The sequence below is a fragment of the Camelus bactrianus genome, chromosome 1 (genome assembly GCF_048773025.1).
Source record: "Camelus bactrianus isolate YW-2024 breed Bactrian camel chromosome 1, ASM4877302v1, whole genome shotgun sequence".
Lineage (NCBI taxonomy): Eukaryota > Metazoa > Chordata > Mammalia > Artiodactyla > Camelidae > Camelus > Camelus bactrianus.
This window is the reverse complement of record NC_133539.1, coordinates 62,616,512-62,634,517: the sequence shown is the minus strand read 5'-3', so window position 1 is coordinate 62,634,517 and position 18,006 is coordinate 62,616,512. Positions and strand designations below refer to the sequence as shown.

The window sequence follows — 18,006 nt, the reverse complement described above, 5'->3', positions numbered from 1 at the left end:
AAGGACAGCCACCTAAGACAGCTAAGCTGCACAGGAATTTGGAGCTAGGACACAGAAAGCCATCAGCTACTGAGGCTGCTCTGTCAGGGGTCTTGGGTAAGGTCTCTGCTTATCTTTGCATTTCTGTTCTGCCCTCTCACAGTTCAGCTGTGCATCGCCAAAAATGGCCAGCCCAAACTAAATGACCTCACAGTCATGTAGCGTTTTCAATTATCCTCTCTCCAGATCTCTTACTGTCAAATTCTGGTTAGATTGGCCTAATTTATCTTTTCCATTCAGGCGGGCCACAAAAATCAGAGGCTTCTGTTCAGCCTGTGGGTCGGCTGTCATTAGCTCAAGTGGACACACCTTGGTCCTATCAGATGTAGCTGGGTAGGCAGAGCACGTGCTCCAGACTCTCTCTCTGCAGGCAGCAAGGCCATATGCAGGGACCCCTCTTCTTCCTTCATCCCCTTCCCCGGACTAGTGGTGACTATGGGTGGGCAGACACCAGCTCCTGTGTGGCTTCCTAGTTCTCACAACAATGGGTTTTAATGAGTACGCCATATTATGTCAAGTGGCTCTTCCAAAATCTATGATCTCATTCCTCTGCTGTTGGTTTTGATTTAGCTCCTTTCAGTTTGGGGGCTGCTACAAGTAAAAGTATGATGAACGTTTTAATACACACATCTTCCCTTTGATCTGGACAATATAAAATAATCTTTAAACTACATAGATTGTATTTTCTGAACACCTTCAGGATATAAAACATAACCTTGCATTTTGTTTGTTAGTTTGTTTAAAAAATGTCTGTACCCGCTAGAGATTTATCCTTAGGTAGTTAATGGGCAAAATAATAGGATGTGATTTTAGGATTTGCTTCAAAACACTCTAAGAAAAAAAACTGGGAGCGGGTGGGAGATAGCCAACACAAGATTGGTGAACTGTTGATGACTGCTGGAGCTGCTGATGGGTACCTGGGATTCACTTATTTATGGCCACAGGGGGATTTACCACCATCTCTATTTTGCTGTTTACTTCCCACTTCTGTTCTCTTCCTCTCCTTTCTGGATTTTTTTGTTGTTTTCCCACGTATTTCACCTAGACACTTGGTGCCCTCATGCTGCCCTCTGGATTCCCCTCAATTTTTCTCAGATTCAATCACCTCTGATACCTGTTCCATAGTTTCCTTTTCCTTTACCAAAAACCTCAAGTCCATGCATCTATCCACCCATCCAGTAATTCATCCCGCAAGAAATCTGAGACTATGTATTGGGCAATACACTGTAAAAGGTGTCAGATATAGTCACATTCATTATTTGAGATGCCATAAATAGCTGTTAAGAGGAACACAGTCATAACTTATTTTGTACCATGAGACACGAGATAGATAGGCAGCTTAATACTCTTGGGAAGAACTGTATTTAGAAGAGGAGCCAAGTGCCCTCTGGTGGAGGGGACAGCGGCTGAGCTGGGAGGAGAGGGCCTCCTCCAATTCCTACCTATTCCTCACCGACTTTTTGTCCAGCCTTTAGGAATTTCGAATTGCAAACTATATTTTGAGGTCATATTTATTTAGTAAAATGAAAATTATACATATTAAGGTTCTTGGAATTTTTGTAACCTTCAATATAGAGCATTGAAGAGTCTCAAGTGCTCAAGGGAAATTAATATTTTATATTCATGCTGAAAATGCCAACATCTAATCAAATGCCTTAATTTTCTGTTCATTTCCCAAAACGTTAGTGGGTGATAAATGTTATATGAACTAAGTGCCATTGTAGGGTTGTTCTGATTTTAATAGTCATGATGTATAAAAAACAAAAAACCTCCAGGTGGTTGCTCACCTCCTGATGCTGGAACACCCAGAGGCGTGACTGTACAGCCTTGTGGGTATCTGGGCCTTCCAGGGGCTGAGGCCTTCTTGGAGCTCCCACAGCTTCCTCCACACGACTCTACCTTTGCACCCCTCAGCTTGGATTATAACTGCATCTTTACTTGTGAGTCTCCCTCACGAGTCTGTGAGCTTCTGTGGGAGTACAGGGATTCTGTATTTCCAAGGCCTGGGAGGCAACTGGGTCCCAGTAAATATCAGTTGAATGAAAGACCATCAAAAATTATTTTCTTAAAAAAAATTCCTGTAACTTCTCCCTCATAGATTCTCTTCTTCCTTGCCAGACCCCAAGATGGTCCCATTCTTTAGCCTGACTCTGATGTCCTCCTGAAGAGAAAGTAAATGCTTCCAGGAAATGGCCTGTCAGAGACTCCAAAACTCCAAATAATTCCTCCCTAAGGACTGCCGTCTGCAGGGTGGGGGCGCCTGGATTCAGGTCACCCAGAATACACCTTTGCCATCAGCTTTCCATTTCCAGGAACAGGATTGTTACCTTTAAACTCAAACTGTTCAGTGCTTATTTTTTTTTCAATAACTGCTTAAGGATTTCCAAACATAAGCTTATAATTACAAACCCCAGAATAATTAGTCCAATTTGGAATCTACTGTGAGTATAGCAGGTCAGCAACAAGTTTATTATCAGGCTTGCAAGGTAACAAGGTGGTGCGTGGCTAAGTGTTTGGGCCCACTTGCCTTGAGTTCCTCTCCACTAGCTTTTGTTGTCACATTTCCCTTCTGGTATTTGCGATGGTTTGCCATGATGGGTTGGGTTGTCTTTATGAGGGGTGGTGTGGGGGAAAAGCAAAGCAAAAGAAGGAACATGGAGTGAATGCAGCCTCCCTTTAGAGCCTGGTTACAGGGACTCGGGGCAATTCATCTGATCTGTGATAGTCATTTTCTCAATGTCAATGTTATTAGAGGTCAGGATATCTTTTAGATAGGTCACTGTTTCTGGAGGGAGGTAAGGGTTTCTTCCCAAGATCCAAACATGATCCATATGAAAAAGCCAGATGATTGTGGTACAGGAGTACACGAGGGCGTAGTTCTCATAGTCGGTGGCCAGGACCCAGTATGGAGCTGACGGCATCACTGAGAACAAGAGGAGGGCAGTTATTAGGAGGGACCAGGGCAAGAGACACCTTCATCTCCAGGACCCTGGAAGCCAGGCTCTGCGGTCTGAGTTCTACATCAGTGGCTTTTAATTCTGGCTTCGTGTGGGAATCATACAGGAACTTTGGAAAATACTAGGTCCAACTCCCCACACCCACCGATTCCCAGATTCTGAACTGGAGATTGCTGGTACTTTTGAAAATTCCTCAGTGATTCTAATGAGGAGCCGGAGTTCAGAGCCATCATTCTGGATCCCCTCCCTGACCACAGGTTGGCACCTGGAAACCAACAGTACCTGGGGCATTTGGCTAGACCCCCTGGACTGACAGGCTGCACTTAGCACCAGTGCACATGGAGCCACCACTTAGCTAAGCAGTCAGGAGTGTAAGGTCCAGGACCCTAGGCTTTCTGAGTCTGTACCACTCATCTTCCTCTAGAACCCGCCTTAGGGAGGAGGTAGGAGCTACTGTTGGTTTGTTTGTTTTTCTTCTCGCGTGACCTTCAAAAATCCCTGCATTCTTAAGAATAAGGTAAATCAGGTGGTAACAGGTTACAAACTCTTCCTCTCAAAGGGCCTATAAAGATTCACTGATTGACATCTGCATAGTGTTGAAAGCTCAACATTAAAAGGGTCCTTAAGAAGAGAGATGGAGGATTTACCTTCTCTACCTGACTCCAGAAGTTTCCTCCGTGAACTTGACCTCCCCAGCCAAGGTCCAAGCCAAGTGTGTGGCTGACCTACATCAGCTCCATCTTAGGCCCGCAGTCCTACCCCCTCCCCTTTGTGTGTCACTGAACTTCAGCCTCCTCACAAGGAATGCGCCCAAGCCAGATAAGCCTCTTACCAACTTTCACCCTTGTCTTCATCTGATTTGAAATCTAGAAGAATGTCTTTGCTGACACAGATGGTTAATGGTCATGAGACCCCTGGGGAGGGGGAGGGGAGGAAAACCCCTCCGTTTCTGTAGGTGTGGACGTGCTTCTCCCTGGTAGTTAGATTCTATTTTAGCTTTGGCCCCTTTAAGTCCCCCTGTACCCGTTTTGAATGTCTCTGATGGTCGTCCACCTGGTTCTGCCAGTATGTAAGTTACCCACGATAAACTTCATAATTGCACTTTCTGGAATTGCCTGCTTTGTTTTTCAGTCTCAAAGATCATTTTCATTCAGAGGATATTATTCAATAACATTACCTCTGAATACCAAGGAAAATGCATTGCCCAGCTTGCTTAAGTTGAGAGAAAGATGGACCCAAATGAAACCCCAACAATGTAGCTAGAACGTGGCAGAGCCAGGACTCAAACTTACCTTCACTTTTTTGTTGTTGGTGGTGGGAAGGCAATTAGGTTTATCTACTATAGTTTTTAATGGTGGTACTGGGGATTGAACCCAGGACCTCATACATGCTAAGCACGAGCTCTACCACTGAGCTTTAACCTCCCCCACTTACCTTCACTTTTATCATCACCAGCTTCCAAGCTTTCGCACGTGTTAGTTGTTCTGCTAATAACTACTAATTTCTCAGTTATTTGTTTTCTGTGGGAAACAAGACTGGCTTGGGTCTCCTACTGCTCATGCCCAATGTGCTCCAATTGGTGCTTCCTCTTTTTAAACAATTACTGTGTAGTTTTATAGTAAATCACTTGGGTGCTTGTCAGTATCCACACTGACATAGAAGCTTCCCAGGGACAAGGGCCAGCTCTGTCTTACTCACCTTTGCATCTCCAGTGCCTAGCCCAGCGCATGGCTGGTAGTACGTGCTCAGCAAATAATTATGCATTGAATCATTACAGGTGACACTCAGATGTGACAGAAGATCTCGGACCCAGGGCTCTTGCCTGCAGTTGGCATACCTCCTGTCCCTGATACCTCCTGAGAGAAGTGTATACTTACACCAGAAAAACTTAACTCCCAGCTTGGCAGGCTCTGTGATGTTTTCCTGGGTGGCTTCACCTTCAATTTGATTCACAGTTCCATCAGATCTACAATGAGTTAAAAACAAACACCAGAAAACCTGAACTCATTAAAAACCAAAAATCAATGAAAGGCTAGATTTGTGATGTTAACAATCGTGGTGGCCAACGTTGTGATTTCTGGTTAGGGGTGTTTTGAAGGGAGGCTGGGTCCTAAGTCCATTCCCTCCCCTTTGCTTTCTCACTGTCTCTGAGACCAAGCCAAGGAGGACAGCTTGGGGTGATAAGAAATAACAATTGTACTGCCCCAGGATTGGGTAATATGTGAGGCCCTGGCACTTCAATACTGTTTTTTGGAGTGTCTGTAGTGACCTGCAAGGCTATTTCCTGCTCCCAGACTCCAAACCAAGAGGGAAGAAATGAGAAGGGGAAAATAAGCAAACAAAACAACTCAACACAGAAAGAAGATTCACATCTTTAAAAATGAGAAGAGGCCAGAGGAAAAAATTAAAGACTGACTTGATTGTGGGAAATAATGCAAAACATGGAGTGTGGAGATCTGTAAAGTTCCCTTCTCTTTGGGCTTCACTGATAGCATGTGGCATCATCTGTCCCATCAAGGGGTCCATGCCTGAGCTCTGAGACCTCATCCAGTTTAGCAAGCTTCTGACTGGGGTGTGGACCGGGCGAAAGCAGGCAATGAGGAAACATTTACCTCCCTTCAGGAATTGTCTGGGGCATCTAGATCTCAGGGACTTTACGTATGAAGAAACGTGCATCTTACAATTAATGCCATCTTACACTTACAAATGGCAGTATCATTTCTTTCTCGGTGGTGCATAAAAGGGTAGTGCGTCTTAAAAGCAATGGTCTTTGATTGGATAGATGAAATACTTTTACTCTTTTGAAGGGAGCTGGCCCCATTTCTGGATAACTTCCACTGACCTCATGGATCTAGGGGAGAGGGGAAAGGCCTAGGGATTGGGGATTGAGGCCACGAAGTGGGGTGCTCAGGAATCAGGGTGCTCTTTCTAGTAGGCCAACAGAGGAGCTGCCTGTTCACCAGTTCTTAGAGGGGCACACAAACTAAAATGAGAGCTTTAGCGTGTGCTAGAAAGTCAGGAAGCTATAGTAGTGGTGATGGATGTCCTAGAAACCAGACAATAAGCAGCAGGTAAAGGGGCACGTGGGAAATGCTCTCTGATGCTGCTGAATTGCATAATCTGTTTGTCACTGAGCAAGGCTGGAGAGCGTGCCCTGTTCTCTCACCTGGAACTCAATCTGTAAGACAGGAGATGGTCCATTTCTATCTACATACAGTTGCTTAGCAACAAATCAGTCTCTTCCCAACAGACTTTCCCCCTTTGCACCATCATTTATGTTTTGCTCCAGAACAGTTTTCAAAACACCAGTCTCTGATCATAAACTCACAATTTGTTCATAGGAAAAATGCACTTGTGTTGTCAAGGGTGGCAGCAGATTAACAACAATAGGTAATATTGCTTGATTACTACATGCCAAACACTGTTCTAAGTCCTTTACATGTGCTACCTCATTTAATGCTCACACAGCCTTATGGAGGGAGGTATTACGATTATTGCCATTTTACAGAGGAGGAGACTGAGGCTTAGAAAATTGTCATAACTAACCTAAGATTGCATCATTAGGAAGTGGTAGAACCAAGATTTGAAACCAGGCAGCCTAACCCCAAAGCTTGAGCCCTTCAGTCCCAGCCCTGTGCCGGCCGCTTCGGCCCTCACATTCCAACACTGGCTAAGAGTATTTTGCCCAGACTCCCTGCTGTGCCCTCCATGTGCTCTGCAGCACTCCTGGGAGGAGAAACTATACTGTTTTTCCTGAACTAACAAACCTCTTTCCACGTGCCATTGCTCTCAAGTAGGAGTGAGCCTAGGGGCAGAGTGACCTAATACTCAGGATATAGTTGAGGAGGACTCCTGGCCAACTCAGGAGAGCTAGGGGAATCGCCTGGGTTTTGAGATCTGTATCAGTGTCTGACTCTTGGTCTTAGAATGGGACAAACTATTTAAAATGAAGTCATTGTCACTTTGGGGCCTTCAGAATCCCTGCGAGAGCTTCTGGGGATCTGCATCTCAATTCCTGCAGCCCTTCCTGGGCTCTGAAATGAGCAGGGTTTTTCTTTAGAGTTCCTCAAGATTCTTACTCTGTTTCTTTGGTTTCTGCAGGGTCAGGGAGTCAGCCTTCTGTTTTGGCTCACAGGAGGCTTAGTGGGTAATAGGGTGGCCACGGCAAGCCTCTCTGAGCCTGAGTAACTTCCAGGATGGATTGTAGTTGTTTTCTTGGAGTTGAAAACAATTCTCAGACTCTGGAGGAAACAGGAAGGACAATCTTTCATTCCCAGCCTCTTTCATTTATCTTCTGGTCTCTGCCCCATTTCAATTCTCCCTGGTTTTGAATCTCAGCTTTGTCACTTATAAGCTGTGTGACCCTTTGCCAAATTACTTTACCTCATCCATAAAAATGGGCTTAATAATAGCACCTACCTCGGGGTTGTTATGGGAATTAAATGAACATATACATGTCCATTTACATATACATACATAAATGCATCCATATTATACATATGTATATGTGTGCACATATATAGAACAGTGCCTGGCACACAGGAAATAATTAATACTGGTCACTGTTGTTTATTGTTGCTCTTTGTTGATGGCGGATGGGTAGGAGTTCTTCCTAGGGTTCTTTTTAAGGTTATATTTGCTTTCTAAAGTGTGAATTTTTGGATCAAATATCAATCTGTTAGAAGCCCTCAGTAATAGAAAATATATTCCTGCAGGCCCTCCTGTTCATTTAGCCTGGAGTGTGACTATGTATGAATTTGACTCTTGCTTAACAAGAAAAGGAGTTTTCTAACAGTTAAAGCTGGCTAGAGATGGGATACGCTGTCACGTAAGGTGATGAGCCCCCAGTTTCTGGAAGGATTCAACCTGAGCTGGATGCTCTCTCTCAGCAAATGATAAAGGGCTTCCCTCTTGGTTTGGAGGTCAGACAAGACGGTCCCTGCAGTCCTGTCCTGCTGGAGGATCTATTTTGCAACAAGAGCAGGAACCTTGCAGTCTGTGTTACCGTTGAGCCCCTAGTACCTCTCCCAGGGCCTGATACACAATAAGGTGCCTAGCAAGTCATCATGGAAATGAATGAGCGACTTCTAGTCCCTACCATCCTGCCTGCCAAAATCTTCCATCTCAGGACCTATTGTGAGCAAGTAATCCAGACCTAGCAAAGTCTGCGTCCTCCCTGAACTGGATGGCAAGGACGCCAGTCATCCCAGGACAGCTCTCTGCAGGGCTGCCTCTAGGATGAGCATTGCCTTTGAAACCACAGCCACTCACCTCAACTCCTTGTTTACCACTTTGACTTTTCCGTTTTCCATTAGCGAGTAGTTGGCTTGGATGCAACTTCCCTTCTCAAAGCTCACTGGGATCTTCTCAATCTCATACCATCTTCCAAGATACTGCAGAGACAACAACAAGCAGAGCAAACCCTGTGGCTCTCTGGGGACCTGCAAACTCTTCCCCATTGTTGTCTTTCAGGGCAGAGCCCTTTCCTGGGGAAACCAGGCAAAATGGGCTGCTTTGTTCCCAGCAGCAACTGAAGAAGACAATTGATTCAAATGAGAATAAGTGAATCGGATATGTGGGCATCGGTTGAATGCCACAGTCTATTCCTAAAGCGCTCTTTATTTAGATATGCTCTCAGTGTCCCTTTCAGTCAAAATCTATGTGAAATTCTAAACTCTGTAAAAGGAAGGGATTGGTTTAAGATGATGTAAGGGGCCATCTCAAATGTTTTATGATTCTACAAGGCATCTTTGAATTATGTGCAAAGTCAGATATGATCATGTGGGGAGCTGGGACACCAGGGTTGGTAGAATTCTCCTCAAGGAGTTGGTCACAAAGGCTTTTGGCAGATGATCAGGATTTAGAAGACCTGTATTATTCTTTCCCTGGGAGCTTGCTCTCAGTTCATAACTTTAGTGCACAGAGTCAACTTTTTTTTTGTTTTAATGGAAGTACTGGGGATTGAACTCAGGACCTCGTGCATGCTAAGCATGTGCTCTACTGCTGAGCTATACCCTCCCCTCCAGAGTCAACTTTGAAGGAAGTATGCGTCTGTGTGGGTGAGGGTGAGGAGAGATGGGCAGGCTCATGCTTCCATACATTGCTTTGCATAGAGATGGCTCCAGTTTACAACCTTCATGAGGGCAACTTGGCAATATCTAGCAAAATTAAAACTGTATATACTCTGACCTGGGAAGGTGTACTCCTGAGGATAAGAAGTGATATATGTGTAAGGTTATTCACTGAAGTACTATTTGCAATAATAAAAGGCAGGAAACAGCCTGAGTGAGCATGAGCAGGGACTGGGTAAATAAATGATGGCACATCCATACAATGGAATGTTACACACCCTCTTTTAAAAGAGTGATACGCAATTATCTCCAAGATAAATTTAATGGAAAAAGAGCCAGGTGCAATATAGTGTGTATATTAAGTTACCGTTTATGTAAAAATGGGGGAAAAGGTTATTACATCAGTTTTCTATTGCTGCTATAACAAATTACCACAAGCTTAAAACACCACAAATTTATGATCTCACAGTTTCGTGCAGGGGAAGTCTGAAGCAGGTCTCACTGGACTAAAATCAAAGTGTTGGCAGGGCTACCTACGTTCCCTTCTAGAGGCTCTACAGGAGAATCTGCCTTCTTGCCCTTTCCAAGTTCTAGAGGCCATTTGCATTCCTTGGTTTGTGAATTCCTTCCTCCATCTTCAGAGCGAGCAGAAGAGGTCAAATCCTTCTCACACTGCATCTCTCTGACCCTTGTTCCATCACCACACCTCTCTGACCTCAGCTGAGAAAGGTTCTCTGCTACTAATGATTAGGTTGGACCCACCTGGATAATCCAGGCTACTCTTGCCATCTCAAGGTCCACAACTTTAATCACATCTTCAAAATCCCTTTTTCCATATAAAGTAACATATTTGCAGATTCTGGGGAGTAGGGCATGGACATCATTTTGACTATCACAGTTACATATATATTTGTTTCCATACAAATTATGGACATATTATGTCCCAAAAGATACACCATAAGCTGTTTGTACTGGTTGCTACTGGGGAGAGAAACTGAGGCTGGGATATAGAGGTAGGAGGGAAAGTTTTCATTATATGTTTTTTTCTTTTTGTGCATCTTTAGAATTTTGAACCATGTGAATATATTTACCTAGTCAAAATATTAATTACAATTATTTTAGGAATTTAAAAATGTATTACTCAACAAAACAAAATCAGGGAGATTCAGTCGCCTTCGAAATGTCAGACTTTGAAATGAGAGCATCCTGCAAACAGGTGGCAGTGTTGCTTCAGTCACATGGCTGTCTGCTGAACTATATGCCCACGTTCATGACAAATTTTCCACTCATTTGTTAAAGCACACCTTTCAATGAAAATCACTGGACTTAGCATTCATTTAAAGCACCAAAGACTAGGATTAAAAGTCAGTTGGTTTCATAGGCGTCTTCAGAAACTCCATTTTATACAGTGTATTTTAAATAGTTCTATTATTGTCAAGGTGACATTAGTTCTCCACAGTTAAAACCAAGGAAGCATGATTTTCCAGAAAGGAGGAAACTCAGAGGTAGAAGATTGCTTTTCATGTCATGTTCCCTTATGATCTCATATTATTTTTGTGAAGCTCTTTTCATCTTTTGGAATCTCAGTTTCTCTATTTGTATAAGGAGAATGCAATGTTTAAAAAAATAATTATGGAAAGGAAGAAGTAAACCTGTCTTTATTTACAGATACCATAATTTTGTATATAGAAAATCCTAAGGAATACACACACACACACACATACACACACACACACACACACACACAGAGCTATTAGAGCTAACAAATGAATTTAGCAAGGTTAAAGGATTCAAGATTAATATACAGAAATCAAATGTATTTCTATACTTACAATGACCAATCTGCAAACTAATTTAAGAAAGTTCCATTTACAATAGCATCAAAGGAATCAAATTCTTATGAATAAATTTAACCAAAGAAGCATAAAACATACTCTGAAAACTATAAAAGATTGTTGAAATAAATTAAAGAAGACCTAAGTAAATGGAAAGATACCCTATGTCCATGGATTGGAAGACAAAATTAAGAAGGCAAAACTCTCCAAATTGACCTACAGATTCAATACAATCTCTGTCAAATTTCCAATTAACTTCTTCACAGAAATAGAAAAACTGATCCTAAACTTTATATAGAATTACAAAGGACCCAGAGTAGCCAAAAGAACGAAGTTGAAGAACTCATATGTTCTGATTTTAAAAACTTACTACAAAGCTGCAATAATTAAGACTGTATAGTGCTGGTGTAAGGATAGACATATAGGTCAATAGAAGAGAATTGAGAATCCCAAAATAAACTTACACCTATGGTCATTTGATTTTCAATAAGGATGTCAAGACCGTTCAATGGGGAAAGAACAGTCTTCTCAACAAATAGTCCTGAACAACTGGATATCCACATGCCAAAGAAAGACATTTGACTCCTATATCACACTAATACAAAATTTAACTTAAAATAAATCAAAGACTTAAATGTAAGAACTACAACTACAAATCAGTTGGAAGAAAATATAGGAGTAAATCTTTGTAACCTTAGACTAGGCAATGGTTTTTTAGATATGACAACAAAAGCATAAACAACAAAAGAAAAAGATTGATAAATTGGACTTCATTAATATTAAAAAATTTTATGCTTCAAAGGACACATCAATAAAGTGAAAAGGCAATCTTTAGAATGTAAAAAAATATTTGCAAATCATGTATCTGATAAGGGACTTTTATCTAGAATATATAAAGAACACTTATCTCAACAATTAAAAGATAAATAACTCAATTAAAAATGGGCAAAGCATTTGAAAAGACATTTCTTCAAAGAAGACAAACAAATGTTCAATAAACATAGGAAAAGATGCCCAAGATAATTACCATTAGGGAAATACAAATCAAAGCCACAATGAGATACCCATTAAAAATGGCTATAATAAAAAGATGATAATAACAAGTATGGGCAAAGACATAGATAAATTGGAATAATACACTGCCAGTGGGAATGTAAAATGGTGCAGCTCTTTTGGAACAGTCTGGCAGTTTCTCAAAAGGTTAAACATGGAGTTACAATGTGACCTAGCAATTCTACTCCTAGGTATATACCCAGGAAACCTGAAAATACATGTCTACAAAAAACCCCATGAAAACAGACACACAAAAACCCATACATGAATGCTTATAGTAGCATTATTCCTAATAGTCAAAAAGTAGAAATAACCCAAATGATGAACAGATAAGTAAAATGTGGCATAATCCACAGAGTAGAATATTATTTGGCAATGAAGAGGAGTGAAGTACTGATACATACCACAACATGAATGAACTTGGAAAACATTATGCTGAGTAAAAGGAATTAATCACAAAAGACCACATATTGTTGGATTCCATTTCTATGAATTGTCCAGAATAGGCAAATTTATAGAGACAGAAAGTTGGTTGCCTGGGGCGGGGAAAGCTGGAGGGAAATGAAGATTGGCTGTTAATGGGTATGGGGTTTCTTTCCAAAATGATGTTTAGAAAATACTCTAAAATTGATATTGGTGAGTTTCAGAACTCTATGAATATACTAAAAATTTCTGAAAGTGAAAACCACTTTAAACAGGTGAATTACATAGTATATGAATTATATCTTAAATAAACCATTTAAACATTCTGCTTTACTCCTCAAACGACTTTTGTAAAGACAGGTCAATTATAATTTCCAAAGTGTCTTGGGATTTTTACCCCCAAGCTGAAATGTAACTCAAATTCCCTGGAGCTTTTCTAGAAAGCCTCCTGTAGACCACCAGGGTTACCCGGATAAAGGGATCAGCCCTTTATAATTAATGCAGTAAGTCAATGTAGACTTGAGGGTACCATATCCCATGTCAGCTCTCTGTTGCTGGTGCTCCTTCCACACCCCTCTCAGGTTCTGAGCTCTCTTCTCTCTACCTAATCCATCCCCTAAGGGGTCCCAACACTCATTCACACTGAGGTGTGAGTAACTGATAACAACTTTAATGTTACTTATAACAAGTCACTTCTTAAAACAGATCCAAACTTTCTGTGAAAGAGAAGATGTCTTAATGGGGAGATTCTAGGCATGAGTTAGAAGCCATGGGAGCCTCTGAGTCATGTCATCCAATAGCTGCTTCTTTCTGCTGTTCACCGCCCCATCCCATCCCCAGCCATCCATGTGCACAGTAAGGTTGGGCCTGATCTAAGGAAGAAAGCCATACACGGAGGCGCCGATTATGTTGATACCCTTTTAGTGTGGGTAACAAGGAGGTTCCTTGGGGCAGTTCTGTCCTTTCCTAAGCCCTGTTTGAGTAACCTGTGGGTGTCCTGTACTTCTGGGAAGCCTAGTTTTGTTTCGTTTTTAAATTTTTTCTGGGAAGCCTAGTTTTGAATCCTACTCTGCATTTATTGGCCGTGTGACCTGAATAGTTTGCAAGCTCCCTGACATTCGGCTTCTTCCCTGCAGCAGCTGCTGTAATTCGTGCCCCAAGTCTGCCCAGAGGCCCATCTCTGGGCTCACGTCCATCACGGGGGGCAATTCCCATACACACTGCCAGCTTCCCACCTGCAGCCCCCGTGTCTCCTTCTCTGCCAGAAGCTGGGCCAGTGCCACGGGAGCTCCCACGGCCCACTTGCAACCATCCATCCACGAGACAATCTGAGGCGCATGCTCTGCATTTCCTCAGAGCATCCCCAGCAGGACTGACCCCCGTTGTTCAGAGTAACCTGCTCACCCTTTACAGCTCTCCTGCCTTCTTTGTCTCAGTTTCCCCACATGCCTCCTCATGCTTCCTGGGATCATCTTCTAAAACCTCTGTGTTCCCCATCGCTTGTCTCAGAGTCTGCTCTAAGGGAGCCCCCAATAAGATAAGTAGCTACCCCGAGGCTTGCTGTGGCCATCAAAGCAGAATAATAGAACTGAACCTGTTGGGATGCACATTCAAACAGGAGACAGCCAAACAAGCGGGAGTTGAGCCTCTGACCGCACCTTATTCACGTCAAAATTCTCCTGCACTGGAGGAGTTGGGCATTTTCCGAGATGGAAGGCTTGTCCCTCAGCCGCTCCGAAGAGGCCAGCCAGGGCCGAAAGCAGCAGCAGCGCCGGCACCATCCTGAGGCTGGGTGGCTGTGGGTGGAACCTGCAGTGGAGAGAACAGAGCAGCTGGAGGCGTTCTGAGCCTCCCGAGGGCACAGAGTCCCGGGAGGAAGACTTCTGGACTGGCGGGTCCCTCTGTGGGTGGCCTCCCACTCAGCCTGTTGAACCTCTCATCCTACAGGGCCCCCTGAATCACCCATGTCACTGTGAGGCCCTCCATCCCTGTGAGCCTCTCTAGAACATTTTCTACCTCCGTTGAGCACACTTTGCCTGCTATTCGAGTTTTTTTGGATTTATTTTGCAAGCTCCCCTGCCCCACACACCTCATTATGCATTTTTCAGGGATGGGCATTGTGTCTGATTCTCCCTGGACTCACCCACAGAACCTCGCGGTGCCAGGCGCAGTCCATACTTGCTGAATGAACAGAAACAATGTGTGTGTGTTGGGGCACAGGCCAAGAGGGAGATTAAAGCCATCAAGTGAACCATGAGAGAAAAAACAAACTGAAAACAAATCATGCATAAGGTTAGTGTCCTGGGAGGTTCATCAGAGACATGCCTCCCTGACCCCACCTCTCCACCCTGCCCCCACCTCTCCACCCTGCCCCCATCTTGCTGGGCTGTTTTTCAACCCAAGAGCAGGCCTGGAAAGGTTAACAGGGAGCAGGGTGCTGGGGACTCCAGGGTCGCCCTGACCAGGTTTGAAGTCTAGCTCTGCACATGCTAAGTATAACTGTGTCCAACTGATGCTTAATTTCCTTGTCTATGAATTGGGAATGATAATCATACCAACCTCATGAAGTTTCATGAGGATTAAAGAGATAAAGCAAAGAGAGCATTTTGAGCAGTGTCTGACACAGAGAAAATGCTCAACAAATGCTAGTTATTGCTATTATGAAAAGCAGAAACAAAGGATTGTGTTTCTTTCCTTCCTTCCTTCCTCCCTCCTCTCCTCTCTCCATCTCTTTCTTTCTTTCTTTCTTCTTCTTCTTTTTTTTTTTTTTTTTGACATTCTGTTGCAGATATTTTTCATAGATGATGTACGTCTCACCGGAGAAGGACCAGAGAAGGCTGATTTGTAACTGCAGCAAGCATTTGAGCTCAGTGCCCTTGGTTGTAGACGCTGCTTCGAGGAGGGGCAGTGGGCAGGGTCGGAGCCCCAGCTACTCCCTGCTTCTTTCACTGACTTGCTCTCACTCTGTTCTCTTCTTGTGACTCCTTGCCTGTAGCTATTTCCAGCTCTTTACCTTTCTCCCTGCCATGAAGAGGGCTGAATCAATGCAAGCAAGATGTTCTCAGATCTGAGCATTTAAAAGGATGTGTCATAACAGGAGTAATTATAACCAGTTTCTTATGAATCTCTAAGCCTCCAAATAACCTTCAATAATCAATAGCCCTTTTTCTGGAGGTTTTGATGCCTGTTTTTCAAAAGAATAGTTACATAATGAGTCAAAGCTGATCTGAGGTGGGGAAGGGAGGGGATGAGGCGTGGCCACTGAGTACTCCCCACCAAGCAAGCTTACTGTGGGGCCACCTTTCTTAGCCTTTGAGGCTCCATTTTTCATCAGCCCCTACCACCAGGTCAACACCACCTGTCTTTTCATCTTTGAGGGGATGGTGAATTTGCAGAAATCCAGCCAAAATTTGCAACCATTTCCAAGAAGTTCTTAGAACCACTGAAGTTCTACTCTTGGCCCCCTTAGGCTCCAAGTTCAGTCCCTTGGCCAGGAGTTCTAGCCTCAAAGGATGGCCACACATTATGCACAGTCTACAGGGCCTCCCAAACTGGATAGGACCTTAGAGGTAACATATCCAACCCTTTTCCACAGGCGCACAGATGGGGAAGCTGAGGCCCAGACGGGACAGAGAGCTGGGACTCGGGGCTCATCTCCACTCTCCATTTTGCAGCACCCCTGAGCCACGCTTTCTTCTGTGCACCACCTTCGGTGGCCTTCAATAAACACCTACCTCTATACCTGATGTCTCGTTTCACCACAAGACAGTTACACCAGAAGTCAGTTCCACCTCTTACTCTGACAAATATCTTGTTACAAAACTTTCTATTGTGGGCTGAACCATGTTCTTTAGCTCTGTAGGAGGACTTCAGAGCAAGACAAATTCCCCTTGCTTGCATCTCTTCCAAAGATGCCTCTTTATTATACTAGTTTTAGCTCTAGGATTCAAACTGTTTTTGAGAGAAAGGGTTGATGGCATCCGTAATTTTTTTTCCTCAGTGCCCCTTGCATTCTAATTCACCCAACACTTGACTGAGCACCTTCTAAGGGTAAATCACATTATTAACATGTATCTATGAACTTGGGTATGCAGGACTTAATTTTGCATCTTCTAATACAAATGGGAAGATTGTCCTCACCAGGAGAGTTTAAGTATTTAAAAAAAATGTAATTTAAATATTATTTAAACTGAATATTAAATAAGTAAAAAATAATTCTACTAAAGTTTCTTTGCATCCACCCTGAGCCAGAACTGACTCGGTGAATCACAGCTCTTACTCACTGAGGTTTTCCGGGGAGAAGTCCTGGCCTCAGCACTGACATGTGCCTTGCGCTGAATCTCCAAACACCCTGTCTGGCAGGGTCCTGCACTGAAGTCCTCTTTGTGCTCCTTGAGGTTCACTTGGCAGGTTTGCTTCCCCGTGAGAGCTCCTGCCGGGCCTCCTAAGGCCCTGCACTCCGCACGCCTGCGTGCTAGTGCAGCTGTTCGCAAGACACTGCAGAACTGAAGGACTGGCTTTTTCGATCTCACATGATAAAATAAAACACATTTCCACAAGCAAACGGGTCTTGAAAACCCATTTCGCCATTGAATCTAACAAGAAAACATATCTCCTGAAGAAAACTTTTTTGTCACATTGATAAATGCATTTTCTCTTCACATAATGCCTTTCAGTGCACTTTTTGGTCAATTTTACTGTGATGCACACAGGATAACAATCCCTGGAGGATACATCTAGCACAGGCTTGGTGTGTGAAAAAATTCCTCATCGTCTCAGATAGTATAGAGCGGGGTGCACAGTGCGAGCAGAAGACTTTGGGGTGTGCCAGCACTGAGTTGGCGCCCCAGCTCTGGCATTTGTTGGTGGTCTTACCTTAGGCCTGTTGCTTAGAATGTCTGAACTTCGGTTTCCTCATTGGAAAAATGACTCTAACAATATCTACCTTGTAAAATTGTTTGTGGAAAAATGAGTCCACGTCTCCAAAGCGACTGGCCAAAGGCCCTCAGCCGTGTTAGTTATTATTTTTAGCTGAAAAGGGGCAATGAAAAGTCAAGACTGTCTCTATTTTAAGTGTTATTTATCATAAATGAAAATTAAAACTACAGTACATACCTTTTTTATCAAGATGAGAGCAATTTCCACATCCAATCTGAGATGCCTTGTCTTGGTGACTGGCTTTTCCCAAGCTATTTTATAAGCTTCCTCAGGTCACTGATGTTTAATTTTAATGCATGCCACACCCCCTACATTCAGGAAGGCTGGCCTAAAAGCTTAGCTCTGTATGAAACACAAAGATGGGATGTTCTGTTCATCTCCCTCCCCCAATTTCCTTCCCAGCTGCTCCCTGAAGAAGAAACAAGGAGATATTGTTTCTGTGTGTGTGAGAGAGAGAGAGAGAGAAAGACATAATGTATTTCATTCAAAACATCTTTTTTGCTATGTGGATTTTCTAATTTAATTTTCTCAGTCCAAATGCACTTTCAAGTTCCAGTAAGATGAGTTGCAACATGTTTTCAAACATCTGCTACTTATTTTCCATTTTTTGTGTAAATAAAAAATCAACAATCCCATTTCCTGAATATGGAGGATGAATTCCACCCATGTGGTCCCTGGCCAGGAATGTGA

The 18,006-nt window shown here is 43.2% G+C and overlaps 1 protein-coding gene across 1 annotated transcript; it reads right to left on the bottom strand.

The window, feature by feature from the left end:
• Positions 1-2,479: 2,479 nt before the first annotated feature.
• On the bottom strand, positions 2,480-17,649 carry APOD (apolipoprotein D). The gene is made up of 5 exons (XM_010959291.3): positions 17,494-17,649; positions 14,037-14,187; positions 8,268-8,389; positions 4,874-4,962; positions 2,480-2,962 (listed from the first exon to the last, which is right to left on the bottom strand). The coding sequence occupies exons 2-5, from the start codon at positions 14,157-14,159 to the stop codon at positions 2,727-2,729; spliced, it is 570 nt and encodes a 189-aa protein (XP_010957593.1). The 5' UTR covers positions 14,160-14,187; positions 17,494-17,649; the 3' UTR covers positions 2,480-2,726.
• Between the last annotated feature and the right edge of the window lie 357 nt (positions 17,650-18,006).

Excerpts from the sequence above, each read along its gene's own strand:
- APOD (XM_010959291.3), bottom strand. The coding sequence starts at position 14,159 with ATGGTGCCGGCGCTGCTGCTGCTTTCGGCCCTGGCTGGCCTCTTCGGA. Across the intron at positions 8,390-14,036 it reads AGAATTTTGACGTGAATAAG|TATCTTGGAAGATGGTATGA; the intron begins GTGCGGTCAGAG and ends TTGTCTCTGCAG. Across the intron at positions 4,963-8,267 it reads GTGGTAAACAAGGAGTTGAG|ATCTGATGGAACTGTGAATC; the intron begins GTGAGTGGCTGT and ends AACTCATTGTAG.